Genomic DNA, 21,725 nt, shown 5'->3' with positions numbered 1-21,725 from the left:
TGTGACAGTCTGGCGAGTTTGGGCTCAGTGGGTCACTGGTCACATAGTGTAACTGCATAAATTAACTCACAATGTAGTTCGTCCTTAAGGAGCTCCAAACAAGCTGTACCATTAACCTAACTTACTGGTTCAGGGCTAGCTAGAGATCAATTAGTTAAGTTACTGGTTTGGGGTTAGCTACAGATCAACTGAGAAAGAGGAAGGATCTGAATTAAAAGGAGACATTGATCATTATGTTGGCTGGTATTCTTTAAAGCTGGGTTGAATGTTTCAGAATTTTGGCTGGATGCAGGAACTTGCTCTTCCAATTAAAAATTATGTATCAGCTAACATATTTTAAATTGTCACCATTTTCACACAATTACAACTCAAACAATTTGGATATTCTCTTGAGAGTGAAAAATTTAATCTTACACAGAATCTCTTTTAAGTAAAAATAAGATGATTCTGTAAATATAGATTTATAGGTGTTGTATGTCTTGCTGTGACTCTGTGATGACTGAGCAACCTTGAAGATGCCTAGCCAGTCAACCTAGTCACAATAACCTGTGCACACTAGGTAGTGATGTCGGCTTCTGGGTGGGAGTTTTTCATCTCTCTCTGTCATCTGTATGGTGCCATCACCCACGAGACCTAACTCACAGCTTGGGCTAGACAGGAGTGAGAGGACACAGAGGAAGGAAGTCTCAGATATTAGTGCTTCAGACATGTGCTCTCCCTTTTCCTGAATAATGCCCAAATGAAAACGACTGACCTGTTTTTAAAAATGAAATAATGTAACAGCTAATAGCTTTGGAATCCAATGTTGTGTGTTGTATACACACACACACACACACACACACACACACACACACACACACACGACTACTTTGTCTGTTTAAAGCCTTATCAATTTCTGTTTTGTTTTTTTAAGAAAGAGAAGGGTTAATAGTTCTTTTACTTTATTTTATGTATCTGAATGTTTTGTTCCCATGGATGTCTGTGTATGACCTGTGTGCCTGGTGCCCTCAGAAGCAGAAGAGGGTGTATGATCCCCAGGAACTGGAGTTAAAGAAGGCTGTGAGCCACCATGTGGATGCTGGGAATTGAACCCAGGTCTTCTGAAAGACTCAGTGCTCTTCACCACTGAGCCACCTCCCTAGCCTCCTGCTTAATTTTGTTAAAGGTCAAGTTAAAATATTAGTCACTTAAGAGAGCAGTCTATAGCTTATCCTGCAAGCCAAAACTCTGGTGCTTAATGAGCCAGCACTGCCTGTTAAATTCATTGATTTATGGAAGTAACACAAAGAGGGAAGGCTCAGAAAAGCAGGATTGATGGTTGTGACATGGAGCTGAATGAACCCTTTCTTCAAGGAACACAGATTTTACTGGTGGCAAGGGGGTGTTCAATGGCAGCCTCTTCATTCACTTTGGGGCAGGGAGGGACACTGAGGGTTCTGCCTTTAAATGGAGAAGAAAATAGTATCTGCAAGGGAGCCAGGGCCAACTTTAAGAGGGTAGAAAGATGGGTGGTGATGGGTGTTGGTGGTACAGGCTCCCCGAAGGGCTTGGATGCTGGACCGCATTGGCGTACTGCTGGATACACATGCTCATCAGTTTGTAGTGGCAGCTCACATACACAGAATCAGCTTCAAGAGTGAGAAACTGATGCAAGACGGCTGCTTAGTCTTTAATTGCCTCTCCAATTCTGTAGATCCTTGACATGGTGTATAGCAGTGCTGGACAAAGCTTACACCTGCCATTTGAACAGAGATCTGCAGTCGTGAAAGCAGACACTGGAAATGAGAGAGGGGAAATGCTGACCCTTGCCTTTCCTTGTGTTCTGAAGTGTGGGAAACTGAATGCCTCATCTGGTTCAGTAGCACAGGTGGCTGCAGCCATCCACTCCAAGGGAAGCAGCTATTAGGAGAGCACCATCCTCCTGGGTACCTGCTGCCCAGAGCCCCACCTCTTACCTATGATGCCCTCCGGGTTGTAGCAAGTCTTGTGCATCTTCCCCATGAAGAGCTCCAGGCCGATAATGGCATAGATGATGATGACGAACAGCACGAGCAGGGCGATGTGCAGCAGAGGCACCATGGCCTTGATGATGGAGTTCAGGACCACCTGGAGACCTGCGCAACAGAATCATCAACAGTAGCAGCGGCAGAACCTCCGCCTCCTCTTTTGAGCCAATGCTGCCTTAGGTACCACGCTAACACGACCTCCTACAATCTTCTTAACAACTCTTGTGGGAGTCACCTGTCCCGTGTTTCAGATGAAGAAACAGAGGCTCAAGGTCACAGCTCATGAATGAAAGAGCAAGAATCTAAATTCAGGCTGGCTTGACTCCAAATCTGTCCTGGAGGTACATCCAAATAAAAGGATCAGCAGATGCTGTACTTCCAAGGGGGAGAACATGTTGTTTTCATCTGCAACTATCAAGATTTTAAATAGCCCATCTCAGAGACAGTGTGTTTTCTCCTAGAGCTCAGCACAAAGAGAACTCACTGTGACTACCCACAACCACACAGGACTTAGTCATCTCACCAGGCTTCTCTGTGGTGGATTACTAGAGCCTATCATCAGCCCACCTGCTCTAAACCATAGATCAGCCTGATGGGAAGGAATCCAGGAGGGTGTGATATCCAGTGAAGAAACTACTTTCCCAGCAGGATACATCTGAGAACGACTGTATCAGGACCAACGGTGTAGCTCTAAAGGTACCCTTTTAGTAGTAAATAAGGGGACCACTGAGTAGTACACAGTTCTACCAGGAGATACATCAGCAGAATGTCTCACACTCAAAGGTTCCATAGAAAGGGACTTCTTACTTAACAGCGTGGAGTTTTCGTTAGGGAAACAAAGAAAGTTCTGCAGACCAGACGACACTGGAGCAATTATACAGAGAGCCCCGAGCCACACTCCTCTTCTCAGGGTACCCCAGAGTCCTCAGAGTTGGCAGGCTTGTTCTGCTGTTCTAGGGGAGAGGGGTGGGCATTTAAGGGGTTGCACTAGGGATGTCCACTAGGAATGTTACCAGGAAAGGGCTGTGGCAAGATGATGAGGGATGAGGACAGTCACAAAGAACACCATCCAGAGGGCGCCTCCGGCACCCACAGGACAGCAAAGCCCCTGAAGTCCCACACGGGGCTGGCATGTTTATAGTGTCTTCATAGGACTTGTCACCTTTTCCCATCCTCTCAGATACCAAGATTGTTCTGTTCTGTCCTGTTCTGTTCTGTTCTGTTCTTTAGCACTCATCCATGGCCCTGTAACCCTGGATAGCTACAGTGAGCCACATTTCTCAAGCCCCTAAGCACTCACCAAGGCTCTGAGCTGAGGCCAGTAGTGTTCACAAGACTAATTAGAAGAACTCTCCCTAGCTATTAAGCCAAGCCAAGGAAAAGAAAAAAATAAATAAAAAAGAAAGCTAGAATAATGTTACCTATGAATTAACGTGAGCACTTTGCAGGCTCCCATTAGAGCAAGATGTTTTCAGATCCAAATGATTCCATTAATTAGCAAGTTGTATACACATTAGCATTAAAGTCTGCCAGGCCACGAGGAAAGCTGAGTTGCAAAGCAGCTTCCAGAAAAGGCTGATAGGTGCTGGGGAGCCTTCTAAGTCCTCCCCACAGAAGCTAGGAACCCCATCATGGCTGCCCGGTCACCGGGGCGACATCAGGCCTCCAGCACCAGCCTCAGGTGCCAAGAAAGAGACAGGTGACAGACACAGAAGGAGCTGTGACCTGGAAGGAAGCCAGACCGGCCACACGAAGAGCCACTTGGGAACCTTCAGTGCCTCTTAGGAGGAAGACCAGGGCGTCCTAGTGCTCTGCAAGGCACTGTAGGGCCCAGCCCATCCCCCTCTCCGTACAGTCCCTGCCCTATCCCTCTCTCTGGATTTCAGTCAAGTAGCTTTCCTCTTAGATTCAAAGATGCCTCAGCCATGTGCCACAGAACGTGCGGTACCCGAGGACTAAAGCGGAGCTAGAAGTGCCTGTTGCTTACTGACATCATGACTGTCGTAACACTGACCAAGACACGCATCCTTCACATGACTGCGGTGTTTCCTATGACAGTCACAACATGACACACGCAGTGAGGGACAGCGTCATACTTAAAGATGATAGTTGACGGTTGTGTGACTTCTTAATGTGTTTACTGTACTGTCGGAGTTTGATCTCTGGGGGTCCCATGGATGAGGGAGAGAATCGACACAAGTTGTCTTCTGACCTCCACATGTGTGCTCTGGCACACCACACGCACACACACACACACACACACACACACACACACACACACACACACGTACGCACACTTAACGAATGAAGTAATGTGTTTAAGTCATTTGAGATGCTCGTGATAAATGGTGTGGTGACAGCAGTAAGCACAGCATCTTGTACTTGCTCCATCTCTGTATGAAGAGGCCACCTCCAGCAACTGACCTGTACTAAGGAGGCTTGTGATGGGACATCCACTCGATGATGGAAACACCTAGTGTACCTTTCCCATGTACAGCATCATTAAGGATGGTGTGTCTGTATTTCTACCCCACCGCCCAGCCAGGGGACTAGTCCTTCCCCTCAGAATGCCTTCTCTGGATTTTTCTCGGGCACCAGTTCTCCAGCTCCCTCCCCAAGAGTCCTGCCAGCCCCTAATCAGAGCCATTACCTCTGATGCATGCCCTCTCAGAATCATTTGCCTTCCTTTGTAGCATTCCATTCGAATTGTATGTGTTGAATGCTATGTGTGTTACAGGGATTTAAAACCATTTATGTCTGTCTTTCCAATTAGGTGGCATTTTGTGAAGATAGACGGTGCCTGCTCTTTTCATCACCAAGGCCTGCCTGCCTGTGAAGAGCATCTCCCGGACACTGGGTAGATGTTTACTGAGCATGAGAAGTGTGTCCTCTGGGTGGCTGCACCACAGGACCGGGTTCTACAGAGGTGGAGCCAGTTGTCCAGGTGGTGTAGGATGGACAGGTGACTTCATGAACCATGAGGAACCACCCGGAAAAGACCAACCAGGAGTCACAGCAGCCCATGGGTTTCACTCCATCATCAACAGCACCAATGAGGTATGCACTCTGTTCCTTGTGCCCCCTACCTCTTTGGTGGACATGCCACCCATGTGAGCATCAGCCCTAAAGGTGCATTCCCCAGACTCTCCTGCCAACCAGATTCCAAATCCTGCTAGCTTGATTTTCAACTATTAATAGATATGCATAAATTATTTTACTATATAAATAATATATGCTTATTACAGAGAAAACAGAAAATGCTTATGAAAGAGAAATTAGAAAACGTAGTTGGGAGAGGTACAATCACTCACAGTCTCAACCTCATAGCAAGAACATCACTTAGCTTTTCATGTATGTTTGGGGGGACTTCAGTCCATGACTCCCCCCACCTCCCGGCCACCAACCTCTCCAATGTTCAGTTAACCAGCCTTCCAACTCTCATGTCTTCCATGTCCTCATGCAGCAGCCAGATTGCTCTTTTCAAAGGACACACGGAGACATGTCACTTTTGAAAATGCATCGGTGATCCCTGTCATTTACAGAGACAAGTTCACCTCCTTCCGAGCTGTTCTGGCTTCTACGGTTCCTAGTTTCTCCTTACACTCCAGCAGCATGCCCAGCCATCTGGAGGTCCCTGGCTTCATGCCTCCCTACCTGAGACGCTGCTCCCTGCCTGCCCTATCCAGAGCTCCTGGAGTCTCAGCTCGTCTTCCCATCTTTGTATTCAGGAGTGTCACAGAACTCTTAGAGGGAAATGACACTAAGCACAGGGTGTCTCCAGAGCGCAAAGGGGCAGCAACCAAGCAGAGCAACTGTGCAGCAAACTGAAAGTTACATCAGCAGAGAAGACGCCTGGGGTGGGACAAGGCCACAGGCCACAGGGCTTGTGAATCTCAATGATTCTCCCATGACTTAAGGGGCTGTTCTGAGGACAGTGGAGATAATTGTTTTGGTATGACCACAGGATAGAAGGAGGACTAACTAGGAAGTATCCAGGAACAAACAGAATCTTCCAAGAACACACCTGTGTGCAGGCGGTATGGGAATCTCAGGATCCTCATGGCAACTCACAGAATGAATGAATGAACTCTTGTGAAAGGGTTTGGGATTGCAAAGTCTGGGTGAAAGATCCCACGGACACATCAGAGCCCTGGGACCCCCTGAATCATGTCCTCAGAACACCCCAGCTGAGGTGCGGCCACCATTACTCTACCTGACCTTCCGGTCACAACTCTGAGAGCTAGATGCTACAAACCATGGCTGACAAAGTGCCACAAAGAGAGGGAATGGCCCGATTACAGGGGCACAGCCAGTGGACGGTGGCACTGGGAGCAGAAGACAATTCTGATTCGGTTTGTCTGGGGTAGGACGTGAGTTTACATTTCTAACCAAGTTGCAACAAGTACTAACGCTACTTGCTGGTTCAGCCACCACTATGCAAGGCAAGGCCCCAGAGCACCTGGTCAGGCAGGAGCCACGGCCACTGCAGCCACAGCCTTCCTGAGAGCTCCGCAGCAGTTCCAATACAATACGCGGTAGGTGTGAGGAGATTCTAGTAACATCACACCTTTATGTGATTTGTAATTAGCAAAACGTGAAATGTCCATGCTAGGGAGATACTGAAAATCACACCGCCATCCTGACTATACCACAGACTCCTCTATTATGTTGTTTGTTTACTTAGTTTTGGACATATGAGCACTGCAGAGGAGGACATATTCCTGTACCCTTCACCCAGGAGCGTAAGTGATGGGCACTGGGGCCACCACTTCTGGCAGCACTAAGAGCCATTCAGCAGAGTTATGGGTGAGGCCAACGACAGTATCCAATACTACAGTAGGAGAGGCATGAGCTTAGCGTACTTTTTCTCGGACTGTGGCCTCTACCATTATCACTCTTGCCTAGTCAGCACCCTCAGGGCTGCTCACCACTCTCGCCAGTCAGCCTCGGCCTGTCCCTCCACCGCTCTTTCCTTGCCTAGTTGCCCATGATACATCTTCTCTTAAAAACTCTTCTTGTCCCATCTCTAACAATTGTAGCTTTAGTTCTTCTTGACCTGGATAATTAATTCTTCTCCTTTACTCCCTCCTTCCAGGACCCTTTCAAGTCAGAAGCAAAGAGGCAGGCCTGTCCACAAGCAGTTTCCAGATAGGCAGGGAGGCAAATATGTGGCCGGCTGTTTGCAAAGCCAGCTAACCATCGTCCCAAGAATTATAGCTGAGTGGGAATGATATAAGTACAGCTACTTATGTATGAAATTCTCAAATAAAAAATAAAAAAAAACTATAGCCAAAGACTTACCTATTACTATAGAAACTTCCTAAAACATAAATACATACAAAAATTTCAATGTAATTAACCTTTGACGGGGGACAATACCCCAACTAGACACTATTTGCTAACAAATAAAAACCCCAGTAGTAGGAATGAGTTTTATCTTTTTTAATATTTGCCAGTGGAGTCCCACGGACCCCCAAACATTACAGGTTATTGCCACTGTTCTTGGTTAACCCCCAGAATTTGACGGTAAGACCCTGTTGCCGAAGACATACTCTAAACTCGAGCTGTGAAACATGGAGAGATGAAGTAGGCATTGGAAACCTCATCCCTACTGGCTAGCTTTCACGGTGCTGTAAGTGCCAATGTATGCTACCAGAGGAAAAACCAAAATGAACCATCAGTCTTATCAAACCCATCAAAGTCACAGACCTAACTTGAGTTTGTCTCCTTAAAATCAGTCTCTATAAATATGAAAATGTGCAGTCATTTAGGCCTGCCTGTTTGTTTACTTGTTTGTTTTTGTTTTTGAGACAGGGTTTCTATGTGTGACAGTGCCGACTGTCCTGGAACTCTATAGACCAGGCTGGTGTTGAACTCACAGAGAGTTGATTTCTTTTGAGACAGGGTTTCTACGTGTTATCAGCTCTGGCTGTCCTGCAACTCTCTCTATAGACCAGGCTGGCCTTGAACTCACAGAGATCCGCCTGCTTCTGCCTCCCAAGTGCTGGGATCAAAGACGTGTGGCACTGCCGCCTGGCTTAGGCCTGCTTCTTAAACACAGCATCTGTCATTGCCAGTTTCCACTGCAGCCACTGCTGTTCCTCCGGTCTCCTGCTTGGATGGGAACACAGGACATTCTCTCTATTTCTTTATACCCCGACCCATTCTGAAGCCTCACCCACGATTCATCCCTAAATGTTGCTTCCACCACATCACAGCACAGACCAGAAGTCTGCAGAAGCTCTCCACCTAGACGGTAGCTACCAAGTCCTCTTCAACAGGATTTGCACAGAGTAAACACTGAGAACTTCCTTTGAGAAAGGACCAACTCTCAGGTTAGTAGGTCCCAGCAAGAAATAAGCAGCACACTCAGATCAGGAGCATGGGCAAAAGGACCACAGGCAGAGTAATATCCTGGGGGAGGCAGTAATCACTCTCATCCTGAAGAGGTGACAGGAAGCAAGGTGGCAAAGACGACCTGGTGATGCTCCCCAAGGGAGGGTCTGGGAGCACAGTATCAGGGATTCTACAATGCCCTCTGGGAGCACAGTATCAGGGATTCTACAATGCCCTCTTCCCTCCTGAGTTTCCACTTGCTTCTCCATCCACTGAACCCAACAGGAAGCTGGCAGGAAAGGCAGCTTCGTATGATAGTGCCTTCAGCTGGCATACCTGGCCAGGCAGCAAGGTGGGGAGGGGTGGAGAGCCAAAAAGGCAAAGCAAAGACGAGCTGGGGGGCAAAGTGTCAGAGCTTCTATGTGGCACCATCACCCATCCATTAAAGCCAGCAGGTGTTTCTCTGTTTAGAAGCCGGCTGGGAATTGTGAGTCAATAGCTTCCTTCTGAGGGAGTGATAATATAAACAACCTTTAACCCTAACTCACTAGTCAACTCTAGGTCCTCATCCCAAAGTTGTACCTACCCCAGGGTAGAGCACATGGGCTACCAACATTGGTGGATGTGCTGTCGTGAGCACCACGAATTATGACTACTGACTCGTACTTGCTTCTGATCTATAGAAACCTGTTCCTACTCACTAGAAATTAGAGACATGATGAATCTCACAGAACTGAAGTCTGATTTCCTTTGGCTAATGAGACAATAGACACTTTTAAATAGCCTCATAAGCCTAATAGCTTTTGAAAGAAAATATGTCTGAAGCTAGGAAGGGGGATAATAGCTTGTTCTTAGGTTAGGGAGTAATGGCCGCACTGAGCTTAGGGATGCTAGCGTATTCTCTTTATGGAAAAGTCTTCCTGCTGCACGGGAGGAGTTCTTGCCTGTATAGTTTCCCGGAGTCCCACATCTTAGGATTGTGGCATGTTGTCATGTAGATGTCCACGTTCATTTATTTTCAGTGTAATCCTTCCATTCAAATGTATTTCTGTACACGACAGAGATTTGCTGAACTCCAAGAGAAAGGGTATCCCTGGGAAAGACGGTAGTTACCCTGCTGACTAATGACTTTGAAACGTAAAGGATCATTAAAGTATTCACCTTCAGTGGGCTTTTGTATTTTTATATTGGCAATCTGGGTTAGAGAGAGAGGCTCAGAGAAAAGGACATAAAAGAAATCCTGATGTCAGAAGAAAACAGAACATGGAAGAATGGAGACAAGGTGACTAGCTATGTTTCCTGAAGATTTGCACATGCTAGACACTGTGCTAGTGTGTTCTGTACATTACTCTACTGAAATCCCCCCACAGCCCTCCTAGATAGAAACGAACCAAGGTTTGGATGTAATAAATAACTTGTCCAAGTCTATATATCTGCTCAATGGTAGAGCTGAAGTTAAAACTTTGAAACTCATACTCCTTAATAACAACTCAGGCAAAAAAAAAAAAAAAAGACAAACAAATTACATATAAGCCCCATCCATGCTGCTCCATGTCAGATGATGTTCTCTGTCCTCTGGTCCCCAGTGAGGCCTCATAGAGCTTAACAGCACGTCTCCCATGACAACTCTGATTGACTAGATGTCCACCCATCACAATGTGCCATCCTTTCCCTCCTCCTGCTGCTTGCAAACTGTGTCTTTCGGACATAAGCAGAGCAGAAGCAACCCGCCTTGGGCAACTTCCGGGGGCTCAGAGGCATCTTCAGTTCCTACTATTTCTTATTCTCTTTTAAAAACTGTGAAAGTAAGGGCGTTACACGAGGTGATTTGTCACAGGCCAAGCAACCAGCTTACTGCCACTCAGGACAAAAGAGACCATTCCTAGCTCCTGTCCTTCTCTGTCAGCATCCTCCATTATGTCAGGACAGTCACTGCACTGACAAGTTAATATGTAATTAATCATATGATAACAATTGTGAATAAATGTAGAAGAAACATTTAATAAAATTCAATAACCGCCAATTCTTTAGTCTTAAACTTTTCTGGATTTCTCATTTTTCCTCCTTTTTTAAAATAAATATTTTTATTTTATAACTAATTTAATTTTACATATCAGCCACGGATTCCCTTGTCCTCCCTCCTCCTACCCCCCAGCCTTTCCCCCCAATCCAGCCCCCATTCCTACCTCCTCCAAGGTAAGTTCTCCCCTGGGGAGTCATTCCAGCCTGGTAGATTCAGTTAAGGCAGGCCCAGTCCCCTCCTCCCTCCACCAAGGCTGAGCAAAGTGTCACAGCATAGGCCCTAGGTTCCAAAAAGCCAGCTCATGAACCAAGGACAGGTCCTGGTCCCACTGCCTGGGGGCCTCTTAAACAGTTCAAGCTAATCAACTGTCTCACTTATCCAGAGGGCCTAGTCCAGTTTCATGGGGGCTCCTCAGCTATTGGTCCACAGTTCATGTGTTTCCACTAGTTTGGCTATTTCTCCCTGTGCTTTTCCAATCTTGGTCTCGATATCTCTTGCTCATATAATCCCTCCTCTCTCTCGCTGATTGGACTCCTGGAGCTCCACCTGGGGCTTGGCTGTGGATCTCTGCATCTGCTTCCATTAGTCACTGGATAAGAGTTCTATCATGACAGTTAGGGTGTTCAGCCATCTGATCACCAGAGTAGGTCAGCTCAGGCTTTCTCTCAACCATTGCCAGTAGTCTATAGTGGAGGTATCTTTGTGGATTTCTGGGGACCTCTCTAGCATTCTGCTTCTTCTTATTCCCATGGGGTCTTCATTTATCATGGTATCTCTTTCCTTGTTTTCCTACTCTTCCTGATGCAGCTGGGACCTCCCGCTCCCCTAAGCTCTCTTTCCCCTGACCCCTGCCCTCCATTACCCCAACCCCCACCCCCAGTTTGCTCAGTTATCCATTCCTTTGTCTCTGGGTGATCCCTGTGTCTTTCTTAGGGTCCCTTTTACTAGGTAGCCTCCCTGGAATTGTGAGTTGCCATCTGGTTATCCTTTGCTTTACATCTAGTATCCACTTATGAGTGAGTACATACCATGTTTGTCTTTCTGAGTCTGGGTTACCTCACTCAGGATGATATTTTTCCCTTCTTGTTGAATTTTCTTTCTCTATCCTCTCTACATTTCAATAATTCTGTTTTTAGCTGTGTCAACATTGACTTTGACAATGTTTTTCTACTTTAGCTTTTGTATTCTTCAGTTCTAAACTTACATCTGGTTGTTTCCCACATCTTCTGGTTCTCTGGGAAACTACTGACCTTGTCTTTGATATCTTTAAATACAGCAAACAACATTCCACATCCTCTAGCTGGCTAGTATCAGTACCTGGGTCTCCTGTGCATCTTCTCTTGTCTATAGACTTTGCTCATTTTCACTTATTTATTTTGCTTCCCTGTGTACCTACTTATTTTGTGTAATGAGTTAGACCTTATTTTCAAAAAACTGCTTTTCAAAATAATTTGACAGCTTTGATGGTGTGGTATCTCTCCAGAGACATTTCACAATTGTTACTGTCAAACATCTTTTCCTAGTGCTACACAATTCAGAAAATTTCCCAGCATATCAAATGCTGTGTTCATTGGGACAGTTGGTCCAAATTACCTCACCTGACACTTCCAAAAGAAAGAGTAGCCTGAACTTCTGAAGAACGACATCACGTGGGAAAATCCCCCTACTGTTTTCCTGCAGATGCCACTCCCAGAGCTAGAGAATTTGATCTATGAATGCCTGTATAGATTCTAGAAGGTTCTCTGGGCCATACCTTGGCTACTTTTAGGAAAAAAATTTCTGGAGACTAGCTATCTGCATAGTGATCATCTATGATAAGGTTAGACAGGACAGCAGGCAAGATGGTCTGGTCATCTCATTGTAGGTTTTCATTCTTTTCTTAAAAAAGCAGAGACAGTGCAGCTTTGAGGCAAAATGATGAATTTTCTCATGGGTTTGGTGGTAAATCACTCACTACAGTGTTACCAAACTGAGGCACCAAGCTAGCCCTTTACATCTTTATACCTTTTTCTCCAACAAATACCTTTCTATCCATTCACAACTTTCTCTCTCCTAGCTGAGATGCTGTGAAATCACGAACCATGTTTTTGGTTGCTGTCTACTCGTGGTGATATCTGTCCATTCCTCTATACAGTTTAAATAAAATTTTCATCGTATCTTCATTCTGGTCCAACTAACACATCAATAGAAACTCTGCTACTGATAATTTTCATGGAGGGGAACCCTTTAAACTAAAAAAAAAAAAATCATATAATAAAAAAACCTATATGTTTTCAGGTTGGGAAGATGGCTCAGTGGAAATGGAATTTGAAGGCTGAGGGGCTTAGCTTTTCAACTGATCTACACCAACAAGAATAAAACCAAGTCTACACAAGCTCAGAACCTGAGCTGCTTGCTGAAGAATTAAAAAGCTTAGGAAGATGGTAGATTTCAGAGTCTCTGTAGCATATTATCCATGATTCCAGTGCTCATAAAAATCACCAGATACACAAAGAAATGGGAAAATGTGATATATATCCAACACAAAATAAGACTGTCTAGATGTTAGCCTTAAAAGACAAATATTTTTAGATAATTGTTATATGCATGCATGTGCACACACACATGCATGCACACTCAAACACACATAAGAAAATATATCTAGTGAAATAAGTGTATTGTATTAAAGAGGGAACAGAGGCATGCCATAGGTATTTGGGGGACTACATTAAATAATGGCACCCAATGTGGGACCTAAAACCTGAGAAAGCTTTAAAAAAAAGATTCTAAAACGAAGCTAAAAACAGTATGGCAGGTTTACAGTGGCATGTGGGCTTGAGTGCAGCATGGTGGATTTCCACCACGGTACACAGTGGCATCTCCAAGCCACATAGTGCACTGTGTCAGGAAAGATTTAGCTTTTGCTAGTACAGGAAAAAAAAAAGAGGTTTCTGGGCACACTGCAGGATGGAAGCATAGACCCACTGCTTCCCATAGCCAGCAGTGAGCCTGGTTCCCAGAGCTGGCAGTAAACGTAGTTCTGCCATGTTGGGAAGCTGAGGTGGGTGGAGCCAGCAGCCAAAGCTGCCATTTCAGTCCTCGTAATGCTGCAGTTTAAAGCAATAGATTCACAGTAAAACAGATTCAGATTGGAACAAGACTTTAAATGTATGTAGGCTTGGAAGAGAGAAGAAAGTGAATATAGACAGTTATATAAAGAAATAGTTTTTAAAAAATAAAGTCTTTAAAGAGACAGTAAATAAAAAATAAAGTATTTAAAGAGACAGTAAAGGTAGTATAAAAAATAAGCCACTAAAGATGGATATTACACAGAGAATCTGGATTGTGTTGTCCTTGATATTTTTAACTGCAGAAAGACATTTGATTGTAAAGGCTGCTCAGTTAAACAAATATGTATATTTTAAAGTTATCTTGACTTCAAAATTTCGATATAAAAATATGTTGCTTTGGAAAGGAGGCTCTGCTTTTGTTTCCACAGGAAGCAAGGGGCTATGGATTTGTTCCAGGTTTAGATGGATCAGATTTGATCAAGCCAGGCCTCCTGAACCTTAACAGATGTTACCTATCAACAAAGGTTATAGCCAGTCTTCCCAGGACTTGACCATTATCTCAAATTTTCTCAGGATCTTCATAAGATTACCAACACCCACTATCAGCAGGAAGTAGCCTAGAACACTACGCCCACATTCCCCAAATAGATTATGGATGTTTTTCTATGTTTAGGTTGTTGGTTACAAATTGTTATTGGTCATAGTCAATTTCTTTCTAAAAAAAGAAAGCAGGTATGATATAAGAATATAAGATTTAGATATGCTAGGATAAAAGGGTAGAATATTGAATCTACTTTTAGAGAGCAACAAGTTGCTTACAATATTTTACATTGCTATGGATTTTAGTTTACTGATACAAATTTAAAGTTATTTTTGTTATACTGTATGTATATTTCTACTCTTGTTTAAGGTGTTATGTTTGTGCAGCTCATTAAAATTATAATGCATAATTAAGAAATACAGATTAATAATTAGACACCTATGATAGTCAAACTTATAGTCATGTTAGTTAAGTTTTCTAGGTATACATAGATATAATTCAATTAGGTAGATAATCTTCAAACACTTCAAAGATTTACAGAATATGGCATTTAGAATGTTTTAAAAACTTAAACTACCTAAAACAAAAAAAAACAAAAAACAAAAAAACCTTTCTGGACAATGAGACACATCTGCTCCTGGCAGCACTGATTTACTTCAGAGAGGAGGATGGGCACTGAAGACACTCCATATGGAGTTTATCTTCTTCTTGGCAAAAATAGCCATTTGGGCAAGAAACTGTTCTTGTCTGGACTGCTTGACAAAATGTTGCATCGACTAGACATGTAGGACCCATAGGAAGGTGACCACTGAACTTTGCAAGGCAAAAATGGTCCTTCAGATTCCTGTTTCTCAGAAGAAACAGTCAGACATTCTACAGGACATAGAGAGAAGTGACTGAGAGACTCTAGACCTATGGGTTGAAGATGGATGCTCCAACATTGCAGAAGAACTTTGGGTGACTGTCCAGGCAGGCAGGCAGCTGTCTCTGTCATTCTAGATTTTTGAAAGTTGCTTACAATGCACTTCCTGTTTACTTAGGTAATATTAGATCCTTCTGATGTCTTTGGTGTAGTTAAAGACTAGATAGTTATAATTATGGTTTTCCTTAGTTATGATAAAAGATAAGTTAGATATAAAACCTTATAGGGCAAATAGAATATTTCCTTGAATTTGACAAATATAAATAGACTAGCTATTGTAATTAATTCTTGCTTGATAACTGTTTTGTTATATATAATTTTACTATGTTAAAGTTAAAACTTTCCTTTTTAATTAAACAGAAAAGGGGAAATGCTGTGGAATAATGCTTTTGTACACTGGTTTAATAAAATACTGATTGGCCAGTACCCAGGCAGGGAGTATAGGTGGGATAAGCAGACAAGGAGAATTCTGGGAAGAGAAAGGTTGAGTCAGGAGATACCAGTGAGCCGCCCAAGGAGCAATATGTAATGGGACACAGGTAAAGCCACAGAACATGTGGCGATACATAGATTAATAGTTATGGGCTAATTTAAGATATAGAGCTATCTAGCAAAAGCCTGAGCCATGGCCATGCAGTTATAATTAATATAAGCCTCTGTGTGTTTACTTGGGGGAACGTGAGTGGGAGAGATTTGTACCAACCACCGGCAGGCCAGGACACAGATTCCAACTACAGGGAACCAAATTAAAATTCTATAATTAAAAAGCAACTGAACTGAAGACTAAAATAAAAAAAACTCACTGAATAAGCTCAAGGAAGATAGAGACAGCAGAAGAAGAAAAAAACCAAACAAAAGCAAGTGAACTGGAATGATAAAAGAAACTATCCAAGCTGTGGAACATAGACCAAAAAAGAAGTTGGAAAAAAAATGAACAAATCTTTAAGGAAAAACGGAATAATCTGTGGTGGCTAAACATGTGCACTTGGAGTTCTGAAATAAGAGTGAGGGTGGAGCAGAAAACAGTGTCTAAAGACGTCACAACCCACTTACACAGCAGAGACCCAGAGCTGGCAGGTGAACAGGCACACAAAAGTCTGTGTTTCAGTTTCTTCTGTAATTTACTTAAGCCATCTGATTGTTTACTGTGAAACAGTAATGTGGGGTCTGATTATAAAATATGTACACCAACAGGACAGAAGGTTGTAATGAAATTATGCTATCATAAAATTATAAGATTACTCCATTTGCAACTGTACATGTAAGGTCTGCTAGTTTCATTGACTATAATCTGTACTTCAGAAAAGCTGGCACATTCTGGATCTTGACTACATCCCAAAGGTCCATGCATTAAAGGTGTGGTCCCGGGGATGGCACTGAGAGGTGGTGGAAGCTTCAGAGGTAGGACCTAGTACAACCGGTCTTTGGGTCACTGGAGTGTTGTTACTTTGAGGGGGATTGTGAGACTCTAGTCTTTCCTCTCTCTCACTTTCTGGTCACAAACTGAGATTTTTGCCCTGCTGTGTGCACCTCACTGTTATGGCCCATCCCCCACAGGCCCAAGAGCAACTGCACATAGTTCTTTCCCAGACAGAGAATGTCACTGACTTAACAATAGCAGTTAGTTGCTTGAGTGGTTGGGGTACATGCAGAGAGGGAATTACTGCAGGGAGTTGTGTCTACCAAAGTTGCTTCAGTTCTGACCTTGCTTCAGCAACAAAAACCTGGAATTTATCTTTGTGTATGCTTTGCAGGGGCAGCTAGTCTGTTTTGAATTTTTTCCAAAGTCCAAAATTATCTGTATTTGTGACTGAGAATACTGTTACTTTCCTGTATCAGTTATGAAAAATATTCTAATATTATTAGAATTATACAGCTTAAACAGAAATCATCTTCCTGACCATCAACAGCAGTATGTGTGCCCAAAGATATAAAGGACACTACCAATGGGCTGTGGAAAGAACCCCACAGCTGTTCTTTTCAGGGAGGTAAGTGGTGGCATATGAGAAAGTTATAGACAGAAAACAACTGGTTTCCACAGCCAGTGACTCCACAGACTTTGCCTAGTGGGGCCCCCCAACAGAGAGTTATTCATCGGATGGGTTGACCTGTTAAATACTAGTTGTCACTGGCTGTATACTCCCACAGCCTCTGGTAAAGCCATTACTACCAGCAGCTCTCAGCATTTTCAATGACATAGAATTTCATTTGCCATTGGGAGTCTGTCTGTCTGTTTGTTTTGTTTTGCTATAATCAGCTCTTAATTCCTCCTATGTACATCTCCAGGACTATACTGTCCTTTCTTTTTCAATGTTCTTCCTTGTTTGTTCATTGAGATTCATTCCAAGTTCTACTTCCTCTAGGAAGGCTTTCTGATCCTCAGTCTCTACTCTTGGATGCATGGCATCACCAAAGCTTACTCATCATGGCACTCCTTACTCCTTATCTAAACAGTTTTTGCAATGTCTTGTATTTATTCTACATATCATTTTTATGAGTATTTTTTTCCTACTACAAAACCTTTGAGAACACACTTAGCACAGATTCATGCCTGCATCTTGGCCAGCAACTTCTCCCATAAGGTAAGGTCTGGAAGAGGCTGACTCACAGGGCTGTACTCTCACTGTCATCCCTCTCTCTGCATAATCTTCAATCAAGATCTTAGTGACATTTAGTACAGATATTTAAAAAAATAGCAGCAACTTTTGCTCACCCATGTAGTTTAGAGTTGCAAGTTTCATAAACCATAGAATTAACCTTTGTTTCTAAGAAACTAGCACCCTAGACATCACATATGTACAACTACAGCTAACACAATTGCCATGGAGAGCCAGTGCAGTAGAAGAAGTCCGGACTCTGGACTGGTAAGCACAGCATGTGAAATGGTTGTGGCTGAGCAGACAACGGTAGTTTAAACTTTACTTAGGAGGCTTAGCTCTGTGTTGCTTTTCAGTCTGAGATGCTCCATAACCTCTACTCAGGGAGTCCCCTGGGCAAAGCGAACAACCACTGTCCTGCTCTGGTTTACCACCTTGATACAAGCTACAGTCATCTGGGAAGGAAAATCCCAATGGAGACAATGTTTCCATCAGATTACCCACAGGCCAGTCTGTAGTGCAGTTTCATGATTAATGGTTGATGGGGACAGGCCCATGGGGGTGTGCCACCCCTGGGTAAGTGATCCTGAATTGTATAAGAGAGCAGGTTGGGCATGCCATGAGCAGCAAGCCAGGAAGCAGTGTTCCCTGTGGCTTCTGCTTCAGTTCCTGCCCCTAGATTCCTGCCTTTAGTTCCTGTTATGACTTCTGTCAGCAATGGAGTGTGACCTGAGAGTTGTAAGTTAAAATAAACCTCTTCCTCTACAAGTTGCTTTTGGTCATGGTGCTTTTTTTTTTTTGTCACAGCAATAGAAACCCTAACCAAGGCACCACCTCCTGCTTTCACCTATTCAGCAAGTTTCCCCACCTGGGTTAGACATATGTCTAACCATTGAACAGAGATAAGGGAGAATAAAGGGCACAACTCTGTGCTTCCAGGGCCTTTACTGCAGTTGAAGAGACAGGAGACACACGCAAACATCGAAGACAACCAAGAATGATAGCCTTAATTCTTTAAAGATGGTGTGGTAAGGCAGAAAGGGCAGCTGGGAGACCAGGTCTAGCCCCGACTCTGCTGCTAGTTAATTAAGTCCCCTCCCGCCCCGCCCCCCTGCCCACTCTACACACATACAGAAAGGGGAGAACCACTAGGCAACATCCTGGGGCTTTATGAATTTAAGATGCTCTCAAGCAGCAAGAATGCACTCAGGTGCTCAGCATAGAGCAGATAGGAGGGGCTATTTATCAAAGGACAGTCTGGTTCCCTGCCTCTGGCCACGTGGCCACCTAAGTCACAGGCTGATGTACAGACCCGAGACATACAATCTCAGCCAACAAGCCCAGACTTCTTCGCAGATTCACAGACTGAACAGGAAGAGGAAGAAGAACCCTATATACTCTACAGTATAGAGGCTGCTCCCCAAGAACAGGTTGCTTGGGGTTGGCTGCAGCCAAGAGGTCCCCGAAGCCCCTGAGCTCAGAGCCTCTACATGGGGAGAGAGGGAGTGTCCATGTGGCTGATATCCCGGAGGGCAACAAGTCTCCCCATACCCACTTCTGAGAGCTTGGCCTCATACCCTGGCAGAAACCTTTTTCTAGATGGCAGGTATCAATCAGGTCTCCGTGTGCAGCTGAGGATGTGAAAAGAGGAAATGGCTGGGGACTGAGCTTTCAGAATGTCCAGTGATGCTTTCTTGACATTCTTTGGGGAAAATACAGAGAGCAAAATTAATGTCATGAGCTAAGGCAGTCTAGGGGTTAGCCTTCTGTGGCCCAGGTTCCTCTGGTGTAAAAGTGTTCATTCCTATCTTGGCACGCAAGATGCACACAGCCTGAGGGGCGCTGTCTCTATGTGGGCTGTCCTTTGTGCGATTACTGGAAATATTCTCTGGGTTTCTACAGAAGCTGGGCCTCATGTGTTCGGTGCATTTGCACCAGAAACCCAACTTTAAATCAGAGATTTGTCTATAAGAAAACTTTCCACTCGTAGAAACCAGGTTCCTTCGCAAAGTGCTCCTGGCAGTTCAGTAGAGGGAAGAGGGCAGTTATGAAAAGAACGCTGTCCACAGGAACGGGCTTCACTTACTTGGGACTCCAGACACCAGCCGCAGGGGACGAAGCACGCGAAAAGCCCTCAGCGCCTTCACATCGAATCCAGCTCCTTTCCCTCCGAGAGCATTGGCCCCATCAGCTTTGGTTGCTTGTTCTAAAATTGCACTAAAAAGCCTGGAAGAGAGGGGAGAGAGGAGCCATCAGGACCCCAGCTGGTTGCTCAGCTGGGCTCCAATCCAAGAACACAGCCTAGACTGCTGGAGTCTCGCAGGTGTGGCCACTGGAGGCCGGTGAAAAGCTACAAGTTGATATTCCCTCAGCGGGTGTATCTCACACATGGGAAGGGGACACTTTCCACGGAGAGTGCTGAGTGAGGTGAGGGGCAGCTTCTTGCTGTCAGTGTGTTGGTGTACTTGGTCTGGGCGAGCGAGGGTCCTGGCACCGCTGCCCAGGCACAGGGACAAAGCAGGGAAGTTCTCTCTCTCTCTCTCTCTCTCTCTCTCTCTCTCTCTCTCTCTCTCTCTCTCTCTGGTGCTGTCATCACTGCTGTGGAATCCAGCTTCCCTGCCATGAGCGGCAGGAGCCACGAGCTCCCGGCCTACGCCTCCATCCTGATGACTGTCTCAGTGTGATTTATTCCAGGGAACAAACAACCTTAGAAATCCACCTCACTTGTGCGGGACACCGCCACCCACATGTTGAACAAATGGATGAATGGCTGAAGTGGGAGAGCTTCGAGCCGGACCCACCAACATGTGAAAGCACGACACTGAAATGCACAGATTTCTGCTCCAACAATATGTCTGTGATTGTGCATCTCCGACAAACACAGCACCTACTGTGTGCAGGTACTGTGCTAGATACTTAGGCTGGAGCAGAAGAGATGTATTCTGACCGTTGAGTTCCCATCTCTAGGGGCAGTCAGGATCTGAGCTGTCAGTCACTAGACCTCACAGAGTGTGATACTTGGAAAGAGGAGGGGTCTGCAGTGACAAGGGGGAAGAGAGCAGCCTTTGAATAGGAGGTAGCTCAGAAAGGAACTCTGCTCTGGTGATATTTTAGAAGAGGCACAGAGAGAGTGTGTGGCCTCTGCAGCTGTCTGGGGACCACTCTAGGCAGAGAAGTAGTCGGACAGTGATCCTGGGAGATGCAACGTGAGATGTTAGGGGCCAACACTGTCGGTACAACTAAAGCAGAGAAGATTGGGGGAAGATGAAATTGGATAGGAAGGAGGGACCCCGCAGGAACCTTGGGCAGAAAATGGACGCAGTCTGAGTGAAGTCTAACCAAGACCAATGGTGCTGGCCGTGGGCAGGGACAGAGCAGGCTACCACAGTGGCCCAGGGAGAAAGGCTGGGGCTCAGGCCAGGTGGTAATTTGGGAGATCGTGAGCATCAGATACTGGATTTAATTTTAAGACAGAGCTAGCAGGATCGGCTGTTGGACTAGCTGGTAAGCATGAAGTGACAGGATTGAGATGGTACTCCAACAGCCTGGGCTGGAGCAGCAAGAAGGATGGTATAGGCATCCACCACATTCTACTGCCACCGTCTCCAAGTCTGGGCTGACTGTTGGATGTCTGATGGTTTTTCTGAGCTGGTGTCAATATGTCTGGAGGTCAGAAGAAGGTCTAGAATAGACAAAACTGTTTTCTGTACAGGGCATATTTAGAGTTGGACAATATGAGGTCTGTTTGGAAGCTGGATGGGAGAGGAATGGGTCGCAGGGTCCTTCCATACTATGGAGGTAATCAGAACAAATCAAAGAAGGAGACCAACAAGGAGTGGATTGTGGGCAGGAGACCTGACGCTCCATGGAGACTATAAAGAGAGATGGCCACGGTCAACTGTCCAGAGCTGAAGACACGTATGGGAAACTAACCACTTCATTTAGCACAGCCAAGGCCGCTGAGACCTAGAGAACATCTGATTTGGGAATAAGGGGGGAAGACCTAGTAGAGAGGCCCGGAAAAGAGTGGCAAGAGCTGGAGCCAGTGAGAACAGCAAGCCCTGCCTGAAAGAAACGCAGGCAAGCTGAAACGAGAGCCAAGCGAGCAACCTCTCCAGTAGCCATGCTAATTAAGTAAAGGAAGGCGAAATTAACTATGGAGACACATTTTATCCAGACCAACACCACCAAAATACAGCATTGCAACGTGAAGGAAGAACAATGAGATATTTGTCATCCTTTGTGCTATA

The 21,725-nt window shown here is 44.9% G+C and overlaps 1 protein-coding gene across 20 annotated transcripts in view; it reads right to left on the bottom strand.

Annotated features, from left to right (window-relative positions):
* Cacna1c (calcium voltage-gated channel subunit alpha1 C) overlaps positions 1-21,725 on the bottom strand; it is a 659,151-nt gene that overhangs the window by 169,789 nt on the left and 467,637 nt on the right. For all 20 annotated transcript variants that reach the window (XM_037204209.1, XM_037204213.1, XM_037204211.1 and 17 more), the window contains exons 5-6: positions 19,562-19,701; positions 1,956-2,114 (exon numbers count right to left, since the gene is read on the bottom strand). In XM_037204209.1, coding sequence (XP_037060104.1) covers positions 1,956-2,114; positions 19,562-19,701 — 299 coding nt within the window. The remainder of the gene's footprint in view (positions 1-1,955; positions 2,115-19,561; positions 19,702-21,725) is intronic.

Source organism: Peromyscus leucopus, chromosome 3 (assembly GCF_004664715.2).
Source record: "Peromyscus leucopus breed LL Stock chromosome 3, UCI_PerLeu_2.1, whole genome shotgun sequence".
In the NCBI taxonomy this organism is placed as follows: domain Eukaryota; kingdom Metazoa; phylum Chordata; class Mammalia; order Rodentia; family Cricetidae; genus Peromyscus; species Peromyscus leucopus.
Note: the sequence above shows the minus strand (reverse complement) of the source record. Positions and strands in the feature narration are given on the sequence as shown.